At 42.4% G+C, this 12,332-nt stretch overlaps 1 protein-coding gene across 1 annotated transcript in view; it reads left to right on the top strand.

Annotated features, from left to right (window-relative positions):
* The window catches only part of cacna1eb (calcium channel, voltage-dependent, R type, alpha 1E subunit b), a 372,975-nt gene that overhangs the window by 269,023 nt on the left and 91,620 nt on the right, over positions 1–12,332 (top strand). The window contains exons 20-21 of the mRNA XM_073871730.1: positions 9,931–10,656; positions 10,772–11,046. Coding sequence (XP_073727831.1) covers positions 9,931–10,656; positions 10,772–11,046 — 1,001 coding nt within the window. The remainder of the gene's footprint in view (positions 1–9,930; positions 10,657–10,771; positions 11,047–12,332) is intronic.

Below are 12,332 nucleotides of genomic sequence, written 5' to 3'. Positions count from 1 at the left end.
TTTCATAATGTACGTTATGTGGAAAATGATGTGTTTTTAACCATAAACCACGCAAACACATTGTATTATACCAAATACACTATATAACTATTTTAGTAACTAAAATAACTATATTTTAGCAACGAAATAGGTGCATTTTAATATTAAATTAAAAGTAAAGGTTTCAACCAAAGCTTAAAGATAATTTGAGAAAAACTAATACAATTTGTAACGTTCAAATTAGTAACAATGCAGTGTGACTAAAAATGTTGGTCCTAAGTATCCTTCTTCAAAGTGTGTTACTTTACCATCGGTTGATGTGATTTTCACATCACCAGTATTATGTTTCTTGGGTAAAGCATGAGCCACCACATGGGAAAAAATGGAACTAACCAAAGTCAAGTGTAATAAATGTCCACTCAGAGGCGAGTGAGTTGAGAACCCAAGTGCAGTTTATTGAACATAAAATATAAACATAACAAAACACTGAACTAGATGAAAACATGGAAGCCTGTGCGCTTTACCAGACATTTCAGGGCAGAGCATGTGAGCTGAGCGTTAAGCGGTGCAGTAATATTACCATTAGAGCACAGAGCGCCTTTCCGAAAATTCTGCTCCGCTCGTTCAATACGCTCAGCACCGCTCGCTCAACCCAGAACGCCCTTTGACAATTTGCTAGTTCAAGAATCTGTGAAAACGTTTATCAATAATTTATGGAATTCAAGCCTTTTACATAAATGTAAAGTAAAATCAAAGTTAAGAATAAGCAGGGAGAAGAAATTGAAAGGGCGTGCAGAGAGACTGTAAAGGGGATCGCACACCGGCTGCGCAGCTCAGCGCCGGGCAGCGCCGCGTCGTGTCGCGCCTAGGAGAACTCGGAGGTATTGTAAACCAGAAGTGCACATTAAATAGTGCAAGCTTCGTCAGATAGCGTCTACTTCAAAATGTAAAATATACGTAAGCAGCCAATGTTAATCATTAATGATGTGGGACACATATGATGTTATTTAATGTTAAACTATGTGAGTGGCGCTCTGTGGCGCGACAGGGATTTGAACAACTTCCTGAGTCACAGCTGGGCGGCGCGGACAGGCGCCACCTCATAGACACTCATAGAAAACAATGTGTTACATTTTTTTAGAACGGCGCAGCGCGGCGCTGAGCTGCGCGGCCGGTGTGCGATCCCCTTAAGAGTTAGCAAATATTCATACTGGAATCTGAAGCGGCACATTGACAGAAAGCACAAGGATGTGCTATGAAATCATGGTAATTATATTTTATGCTACAGTATGGACACAAATTAACAATAATTTTTCTTGCTTAGTCTAAAGTATGGCCATAAATTTAGAGTTTGTTCCCAATATTGAACAGTTTGTTCCTTGGAACAAATAATATAATATTTCGTAATTACTTATTACAATTATTATTACTTCAAATTATGGATTAGTCTAGTAAAACATGTGTATGTCGTGGAAACAAATTGTTAATTTGAATTATATCCAGAGCTCTGTATCAGTTAAACTGGATCTAAGATATAGCCAGGGCCGGAGTGGGACTCATTCTCAGCCCTGGAGTTTCATGTCTTAGACCGGCCCACTTTAGTTCACGACTGACTAAAATAATATCATTAAATCCTTAGTAGTTTAAGTCTGCAATAGTGCACTGTTCTCTGTTCCAAAAATATATTTTCTAATTAAGTGCAAATACAGTAGTCTAAAACAATTATGATTTTGCCATAATCGTGCAGCCCTACCGTAAGGTATTTTAATATTATGCAATTAAATTAAAACTACTGAAAAGGAACACATTTGTTTGAGTTTTCCCCTATATTTCTATCTTTAATAAATGGTTGGGTTAAAAAAGTTCGGAAAACCCTGATTAAGCCAGATTTATCAAGTATGCAGGGAAACAGCTGGAAAAATAAAAAAAAATATCTTAATCTGTTTAGTAGTATACTTAGATCCTGTATATTGCCAAATAATGTATGGTCCCAGCTAACACACGACGTACTAGTTACGTAATTTATTGGTCATTTTTGGTAATTTCATGACTTACCAGCTGGCAACGTAACTGTTACGTCCTAGGGAGGTAATTCCATTACCATTACAGTACCAAATCACCACGTCGCCAGTACGGACTCCTTACGTCGCAAGATAACCAAGTACGTCCCAGTTATGTAATAAATTGGTAATATTTTGGTAATTTCATAACTTACTGGGAACGTAACTGTTACGTCCTAGGGAGGTAATTTCATTACCTTTACAATTATATAAACATTAATTTTATTTTCTATTTAGGTTAGCTTATTAAAACTTTTCAGTCTCAAAGTTTCCCTTAAATAAGTAAAAATAGATTAAATACACACAAACTGCCATTTACATTTGAAACATGAAACAGCACGTGCCTCCCGACCGGCTGAACTCGACCAGAACGCGCGACCGTGCGTGCACAGCAGAACGGCGGCTGACAGGACGCAGTGTTTTTTCTCTGAACTGAGACCCGTTTAAAATACACAAGAACTTATTTTAGTTGCTTAAGAGTTATGAAAACAGCATTTTAACATACTTATTAAGGCTCACAGAATCTCGCCCGAAAGTATAAACAGAGTTTTATGCTGCACTGACAGGAATGTTAATCTGACAGGAAATTTCGTTTTATCAGGTAAGAAACTAACTTCACAACAAATAAATCGATTTTTATGAAAACGTGTAGATATTTTTTAACCTTTATTCAATCAACTCCGTGTTTGCTGGATTAAATATTGAGGGAACAAGCTACCGGTCAACGCTGGATTTGCAGAGAGACTATGTTTAAAAAGCAACGCGTTCCATCATTATTGGATCCGAGCAGAATGGCACGGCAAACTTATCTGAGTAAAACACTTTAGTACTATCAGTGGCTGGCTGGCAGTGACTTCTCTTCCAAGAGTCCAAATATGTTTTCGAAAGTGTCATGTGTGTTGCTCCTAAGTCCAAAATATGTGTTGGTTGTGTCATGTTGCAAACTCCTGGAAAGGGTTTATGATAAAATACACACGTGTGTGTGTGTGTGTGTGTTGTACACGGAACAAAGGGTTTATGATAACGGTTTATTGACGCTCACGTTAACACAATACTCGCAAGACACTCACTTAACAGTAAAATCATGATTGAACATGAGATCAAGGGATTATTGAAAGCTAGTTTGACTATGAAAAACTGTTATCCAATCATAGCAGTGGGCGTTTACTTCCAAGTCGTCAATGCGGCCCGCCCATCAAAACCGAGCATTTCTCAAGTCAGCCTCAAAACAATAAAAAACGACTGAGCCATGTGCCCTTTAATGACAAACTCATATATATTATTAACAGAAAATAAACTTGAAAATTAAATCAATTAATTATGATGATCTTTATTATTATTTACCAACAAATAAAGAATTGCACTAACTTTACATTATTATAACAAATGTTCTTCATTCACACAAAGTAATCCAGGGATAAACTAGCAATCAAACATCAAGGGTCAAGAGTCCAACTAAAACAAACAATGAACACCATCAACGACGCATCAACATCTAAACCTAATAAGTGAATTATGTTCCCTTTCAGTCGGTCTCTACAACGTCACGTCGTGACTGACCAATTGGGAACTCGCTTAGAGAAACCAATCTACTTCGAGAAACTACTAAAACGGCACTGCTACTAAACTATGAACTTGGCATGCAGGTATTTGCATTTGCCGGCGTCGGCCCGCTGCTAGGGTATATAAGCAGCAGGTGCACATTACCAAATTAGTTTTTTTGCTGGCAGTATCTGGTACTGAGAAGCTTCCTTTTCTCTTACAGGGTACACCTTTTGTTGAAGTTAGTGGAATAAGCAGTGCCACAGGGGATGCTCGCAGGTGTCCACTTCGTTTCTTTTTAATTTAAGCACGCTGAGGCAGCATTTGTGGGGGTTCATGTACTCACTGCAAGTCCATGACCCTTTTTGATCTGCGGAGACCGTTGTGGTTCCCTGGGTTCCTTCAAAGGACAACCTCCGCATCACTGTGCTGAGTAAGTTGTCAGGTCTGTCCTCCGGCTCTCAGCACCCTGATCCACAACCAGCAGAGGTGCAAATGGAGACGATGGGCTCGTGTTCTGCGATATCCACCGAATCCATTGGCTCTCTTATAGTTTCTGCATTTGCTGCTGCTTCGGGGAGGGGGGGATTCTGCCTCCGAAGTCGACTCAGACATCCTTCCTCCTTCGGGACGGGTCGCTGTGCCGGGGGGGGTTAGACCCTGAGATGGTGGCCATGCTCTCTCGGGCGGTGGAGGCAGTAGGGCTGGAGTGGACTGTACCTTCACCCTCCCAAACCATCCAGCCTTGACGACTGGTACTTTGGAGCTGCCTGGGCGTGTCAAACCACACCTCCAGTACCTTTCTTCCCGGAAGTGCACAATGAGCTGACTTGTTCTTGAAAAGCCCTGTTTTCCAACCGTCTGTGGTCGTTTCAGCCATCAGCCCTCACCTCACTCTCTGGCTCCCTAAAGTGGAGGGGGGGGTTGTGATGCAGCTGTGTCCGGCCACCGCTGCCTCTTGGAAGGAACGGCCGACCCTTCCTTCACAGGCTTGTAGGAAGTCATCTGGTCTCATGGCTGCTGCGTTCCTGGCCTGTGAAGAGGCTGCAGATTCACCAGGAAATTCATCATCATCAATCGGCTGCAAACAGGGAAGGTTGACAGTTGGTCACTAATTTTGTCAATTCCTTGCGATTTTTGGCAACTTTTTGTAGTTCACTCATTGTCCTAACCCTAACCTAACTCTAACACCCTGTAGTTGTTCATTAGGGTGAGGTCTCCTTTTTTGGGCAGTGGTACTATCAGGTTCGTGGTGAACTGTTCTGGTGCTTTTTCTTGACCATATACATTGTTGCAAATGTTACAGATGAGATCGGCAACATAGTCTCCTCCATATTTGATTTGCCACTCCTCAGTTCTTCAATTGCTCGCTTTATCTCTAGGATAGTGAATGGGCTTGTGTTGATGTCAAGATCCTGAGCAGCTGGTTCAATTGGCAGGACATCAGTGATGATGTCTTTACCGTCTGCTCGTTTCATCTTATGTTTGTTTGTCGACTTAGTCTTGCCGCTAATCTCTTTGACTATCTCCCAAGTTGTTCTTAATTTATTTGCTTTTGTAGCTTCTTTAAGTGGCTGTAGTTTTTCTTCCAAGTAATTGATTCTGTCCTGCTCGTATGAATCAAGCATATCTTGACTGAGCTGTTTCATGTTCACACTTTTATTTCTCTTGAATTTGTTTCATGCTTTGAGAAGTTCAATCGTTTCCCTCTAGACCCATGTCTTTGGTGCTTTTTTCTTGATTAGACCGACCGTGCTCTTTACAGCATCTTCGATAGCTGTAACGAATCTATTGTATTTTGGCTGCATATCATCGCGATCGTCTTCTCTTCTAAGAGCGTTGTAGCGATTTTGGATAGTGATGGTATATTGTGCTTGTGGCCCCTCGTTGTTTTTAAGCTTTCTCCAGTTGAACTTGAGGCGCTTGTTCTTGTTTTCTCTTGGCGCTCCCAGGCTGATTTTGATCTCTGTGCTTACTATTCTGTGGTCTGACCCAAGATTGATTGTGTCACACGCTCTCACATTCTTCACCGAATTGATCCATTTGCTGTTGATGAGTATGTTATCTAGTTGAGCTCTGTTTTTCCTGTCTTTTGCGTTTCTGTTTACATCCGGTTGCCACGTCCAGATTCTGGATTTTGGATGAGGGAATCTGGGCTGTATTGGCCTTGTGTTTGTTGCTTCACAGAACTCAATTAGTTTGCTTCCATTGTTATTGTTGCTTTGTGCAGAACATGTTTGGCTATAACTCTTGAATTGAATTATTACTGTCTTCTCCGATTCTTGCATTGAAGTCGCCTGCAAGGATGAGCATATTGTGTGGTGTCTTGTACACATTTGATGAGCTGGTTATAGAAGTTGTCTTTCTCTGTCTTTGGTTTTTCTTCTGTCGCGGCATAGACTACGATGACTGTTGTTATAGGTTTACCCGCAAATGTTGCTGTCATTATCTGCTCAGATACTTTAGTTGTTGCTGTCAGGGATTTAGCGGCTTTGCTGCTCGTGAGGAGCCCTATTCCTCGGACCTGATTGCCTTGGGTTGTTTTTGAGGCTGAGCAGAAATCAAATCTCCATTCTCTGTTGTTGTAGATTTCGATGTAAGTGTTAATGCCATCAGCCGATGGTAGTCGATGCTCTTGTAAGGCTAGATGTTGATTCCTTTCTCTCTACACCCATGAATAAGCTGGTGGAACCGATCAGATTGATCAAGTGTTGATGGTTCTTGGCTGGCTCGCGGACGTTGTAGGTACTAATAATGGTTGGTTAACGATGAGAGAATTGACGCTGCTCGGCTGTGTTGATGGTGCTTGTTTTGTCTTGCTTTGACGCTGCATGATCAGGAGCAGGTGGCTGCCCCTTCATACGCGATGGGATCGCGCAACGACACGGCAAAGACGCTTTGTTGCCCGGAATGGGTACTTCATTTGTGACTTTCAAAGTAGTTTGATAAAACCAAGCGAGTTACTAGCCCTGCAAAGAGTGGTTCAGTTTAAGGTCATGGCCCAGGACCAGGCAAAGGCTTTGAGGGACCTTCAAGAGGGAGGACACGACTGGCCTGCCTTCTCTGAGTTCCGGGGGCGCCACTGACTTGGCGCTAAGGACGACCAAGGTTACCACCCAGGCAGTTGTGCAATTTCCACCATGGTAGTCCAAGAGCGCCATCTCTGGCTGTTTCTGGCCGACATGAAGGAAGCTGATAAGAACAAGTTCCTGAATGCTCCGGTTTCCCAGACTGGCCTCTTCAGCGAGTCGGTGGAGAGCTTCACCCAACAGTTCACCCAACAGTTCTCTGCTGCCAAAATGCAGACTCAGATCATGCAGGATTCATCAATCCAGCTCCTCAGTCTGCCCCTCCCCGGCGGCGTCCTGCAGCGGCCACCTCCGTTCCCACTCCTCGGACCACATCTCGGCAGCGCAGCGGTCCCTCTCAGCCCGCCGCTCGTGGAGGTAAATGAAAGTCCAAGCGGCCCTGAGATGGGCGACCTGGAGATTGAGAGGATCACTCTTTGGGAGGTGGTGACAGCACCACTCCCTCCCCCGGAGGAGGGCCGGGTGGAGAATTTTTTGTTTTGTTTCTCTTCCATTGGCTTTTCAGCCGGCACCCACAAACACAAAAAGAGTGCATTCCCCTTTTTCTCCAGGTCTCCAGAGGAAGACTCTTTCACCCCCCTCATCCTCTGTCACCAGCTGGTGCCTCCGGGAGTCTGGGTACTTCGTTCCAGAAGCCCGACAACCATGCCCTTTAGCAGACTCAGGTCACTGTACTCCACACACCGTCGATGTTCGTGCTGCTATGGCGCCCACACCGACAGCCACCTTTGCTCCACTCGGCTACCCCACTGCGGGTACATCAGTGGTGCCATTAATTCCCCTCATTCGGTCCCTGGGCAACAGCTTGCCCGGCAGTCCAATTGGTTATTACGCACGATCCGCCTGGGTTATAAGATTAAATTTGTTTGGCGCACCCCCAAATTTTCAGGCATTTGTTTCACCATGATGAAAGATGCCAACACACATGTACTGCGTTTGGGGATTGCTGTCCTACTGGCAAAGGATGCGATAGAGCTGGTCCCTCCAACCGAGATGATGACAGGGTTTTACAGCCCGTACTTCATAGTACCCAAGAAAAGCAGTGGGTTACGTCCGTTCTTGGATTTGCGTGTACTGAACCGTGCACTTCTAAAAATGCCGTTCAGTATGATAACGCCGAAAAAGTAATTTCCAATATATTCGCACCCAAGATTGGTTTGTAGCCATAGACCTGAAAGACACGTACTTTCATGTGTCCATTTTCCCTTGCCACAGGCCGTTTCTCCACTTTGCGTTCGAGGGTAGGGCATATCAGTACAAAATGCGGACATCTGCAGAGCTGCTGGTTGCGCGACACCTAACACATTCCACTGCCTTGGCAGCTGATGTTGCGGAGCATCGGCTGTCAGTCTCTCACTAGTTGCATCCCCTGTGATCCTATGTATTAGGCTCGGGCCTTCACATTGCGTCCCCTATGCAAGGTTCCTTTGTGAGTATTTTCTGTGTGGATTATCCTACAAGCCCACGTTTTCCCTCAGCAGAGCCCGCTCTGCGTCTCCCCATTATGTCTTATTACTGCCTATTATGTCAACTCATCAGTTGTTCATATCATGCAACCCCCATTTACCCCTCCAGGGGGTGGCTTCCGTAGCGTTCCTACTCCACTCCGTCAGGTCCCTTCCCCGCCTAAGGGACAAGTAGTGATCGGCCTTCTGTGCTAAACCTTATTTGCAACTCCTTAGTGGATTCAGAGGGTTTCCGCAGGCACTGGAAGGGTCAGCTTCAGTGATGCTTTGGTAGGGATTCCCAATTCGTCGGTCACGACGTCATGTCGTAGTGACCGACTGAAAGGGAACATCTCGGTTACGGATGTAACCCTCGTTCCACTACCTGAGTTCGGACGGGCACTATTGCTCGGCTTTTTCAGCAAAAATAGCTAATTTGATAATGTGTACCTTCTGCTTATAACCACGCGGCGGCGCCAGCAGATGCAATTACCTGCATGCCAAGTTCATTGGCGTTTTAGTAGTTTCTCAAAGTAGATTGGTCTCTATAAGCGAGTTTCCAATTCTTTGGTCACGACGTGATGTTTGGTTCCCTTACTTCAGGGCACGAAGGTTACATCAGTTATTGAGACGTTTTTTACCGCAATATTTTAGAGATCATTCAGAAATAATGTTTTATAATAGTTTTGAAATAATAAAATGCAATGTTTCTCTATCATCTACATAACAAGCAAACAAATCAATATAAAAACAGGTGTTGTTTTAAACATTGTATGAACATTAAAACAGGACATTGTCATAACGTTTGAAAATGGTAAAATGTAACATTCCTCTAACGTTCAGACAACCCAGAAACGTTCTTAGAACATCAGGAAAACTGGAAACTTTTTATGTTGGCCGAATGTTTTTGGGAACGTTGGGAACTTTCTTAGAATTTTTTGATAGCTGGGTAGATGGAGCTGAAATCACAGACCACAAGAACCAGGCACACTGGTATGAACTTATGTGTTAAATGGAAAGTCAAATCCAGTTACCAATTCAGAGCAGTTTTTAAGTATTTTTGGAACTGTTAGTTGATACTTAACCAAGGTTAGTGTAAAAGACAACAGCATGAGGAAACAAGCACAGGGTAGTGGATTCTCACCAATGAATGGCAATGTTAAGAGCCATCAAAGCAAACACTTGACAACTGCTTACAAACAATACTTTGTAAGATGTATCACATTGTATCACACTATATAAGCTTAAAGTAAAACATCTATTATGCATTTTGCATATACAGTATATATATATAATGTGGCATCAATGGTGTTGCAGAGGAAAAGAACCCTATAGGTTTTAACGCTTTTTATAATATATAAGTAGATTTGAGTGCAGTGTTGTGTGCATTCTGGCAGAATGGATTTTTTAATTAACATGATCTACATATACACTAATGGTTTATTTTCAATTAATCATTTATTTGACTTCAAGGACAACAAAAGAATATGCATAATTGTAAGTAAAACTGTGTTTATATATCTTTTTATCTGTGGTGTATGCCATTAACATTGTCTATGCATTGTCCATCTCATTAACACTGCAAGTTGTATGCTGACCTCCAGACCTTTTGTGTGTGCTCTGTTTGTGTTTGTCTTGTCAGTCCATTACAAATCCAGTTCCTTTGTTCTCTCGAATGCTCTTTATTTAGCCTGAACTGATGGCCATTGTGTTTTATTCTGATTTTCCAGAATTTATCACACCCTCCGTGAATTATGATTGTGTATGCTGGTAATGATATAGCTCATGTGACCGACATGTGTCCTGTTCATGCAGGAGGAGGAGGAGGCCGTACTTGTACAGGAAACGTGCTATCCACCGTGGCCGACCATCCCCTTTAGAGGCAGAGGAGGAACCTGCTGTACAGCAAAAGGAAGAACAGCCTGTGAATGCTTTTGCTGGCCGCCGCGAGAGACGCAAAAAAATTAACATGTCTGTTTGGGAGCAACGGGCAAACCAGCTGCGGAAACGGCGGCAAATGGCCAGCCGTGAGGTTCTGTTTGGCAGTCCCACAGAGGACCAGCAGGACACTCCAGTTAGCGAACATAACCAACACCATTGCTTGTCCACTGAAACAAGCCCTTTAAACTTGCCAGAATCACCAGTGTCTGTGGTGATGCCCCTACCAGAGCCACCAATGTCCATCACCATCCCTCTGCCTGAACCTCCAGAGTCCGAGCCAGTGACCCTGAAGGGATCCGGACTCGAGGATAAGCCAGGTGTCAATAATCATCATTCCAATGCAGAAGGAAGGCATCGCGTAGCCAGAAAGTTTCGAACTGCTGCTGCTGCAGGCGTGGTGGAGGGGGGAAGACATAAACGCCACAGACACCGAGAGCCCAAAAACACAGAGAATCACCAGCAGTTTGGTTACAGCGAGAAACAGTCGGCTAAGGATGAGGGTAAAATTGAGGAAACACAGTCCAAAAACTTGGCGCACTTCGAGGAAACAGAAATAATCCTGTCTGCCAAGCTAACTGAGAATCATGAGGAATGCGAAAGGTAAGAATGTCATTACTTTTTGTATTTTGTATTATCGTTATTTTTTTAGTATTGCCTTTAAAAAATATGCAGTCATTTTTTTATTATCTTAATTATACCTGTATGATTTTTTTAGTCAGTTTGTGGGAGATGCGGAAGGGGTTTCCCAAGTGTCTTGTCTTCAAGAACTTCGGTGTATGAATACTGGAATGGAGGAGCAAGCAGAGAGACAGGAAACACAATTTCTAAGGCATAAAGAGGTCATTTCATCAGAATTTGACTATATTTCAGCCGAAGTCCAAGACATTGACAAAAATATTGGCTATTCAAATCAAAATGAACGTAGAACAGGAACCAGCATCAAACGAGATACATCATCTCAGCCCTTGTTGGAAATGACACCAATGACTGGTATTTCATTCATTCCTTTATATTTGTCTGTTTATTCATTTGTTTATTGGTCTTAAATTTAATCTATGTATAGAGCGTGCCTTGACTCTCTTTGACTTGAAATCTCCTGTTTATTATATTTCAATACTTATCATACATTAACATTAGATATGTGAAATTAAAACCATCCAAATGTGATTGGAGTGTATATGCCCTATGTAGTAGTAAGTCATAGTAATTCATAACAATTATCAAGATAGGCTAGTCGTGGATTACAGAAGTGCAGACACTGTCAAGAAAAGCTTCAATGTGAGACCTGGGACACTGAGCTGTTCAGAATATGAAATGATCTGTTGTTTGATACACTGGCGTAATCAGGCAGTGAATAAGATGTGTCTAGTAATGTTCAGCACATCATTTGACACAAATAAGATGTTTCTGGTTGTTTTGGTAAGCATTGACTGTTGAACCAAGTTGTCTAGTGAGGTTATGATGACACCAGTTACCAGAAACCCAAAAACTTTTGTCGTGGCAAGGTTCTGTTTTGAAAAAGCAAGCATAGATACGAACTCAGTTGTTGGTGTCCACTTGCTAAAATGACAGCGAAAGCTGCATGTCATTTACAGTGCATTCAGAAAGTATTTAACTTTTTTATTTTTGTTATGTTGCAGCCTGATACTTCATTTCAATTCATTTTTTTCACTCAGTACCCCATAACGAGCAACTGAAAACAGAATTTTAGAAATGTCTGTAAATTTATTAAAAAGAAAAAAATGGAAATATTAAATTTACGTAAGTTTTTAGACCCTTTGCAAACACACTCAAGGCTCAGGCTCCTTCCATTTCTCGTGATCATTGCTGAGATGTTTCTTCACCTTGATTGGAGTTCATATATGGTAAATTAAATTGATTGGAGATCATTTGGAAAGGCACACATGTCTCCTTCTCCTTAGTGCAAAACATAAAGGCCTGATTGAAGCACCTGTGGGACTCTCAGACTCTGAGGAACAAGAATCTTTGGTCTGATAAAAAACAAAGATGGAATTGTTTGGCCTTAATTCTAAAAGCTATGTCTTGAGGAAACCAAGCATTGCTCATCACCTGTCCAATACCATGCCAACTGTTAATTATTCAGCACCAGGGACTGAGAGACTAGTCAGGTTTAAGAGAAGGCTGAATAGAGCAAAGTATGGAGATTGAAAACTCTTCCACAGCGCTCAAGACCTCGGACTGGGCTGAAGGTTTACCTTTAAACATGACAGTGACCTAAAGCACATAGCCATGACAACATATCAGAACCAAAAATT

The sequence above is a fragment of the Misgurnus anguillicaudatus genome, chromosome 2 (assembly GCF_027580225.2).
Source record: "Misgurnus anguillicaudatus chromosome 2, ASM2758022v2, whole genome shotgun sequence".
Lineage (NCBI taxonomy): Eukaryota > Metazoa > Chordata > Actinopteri > Cypriniformes > Cobitidae > Misgurnus > Misgurnus anguillicaudatus.
Note: the sequence above shows the minus strand (reverse complement) of the source record. Positions and strands in the feature narration are given on the sequence as shown.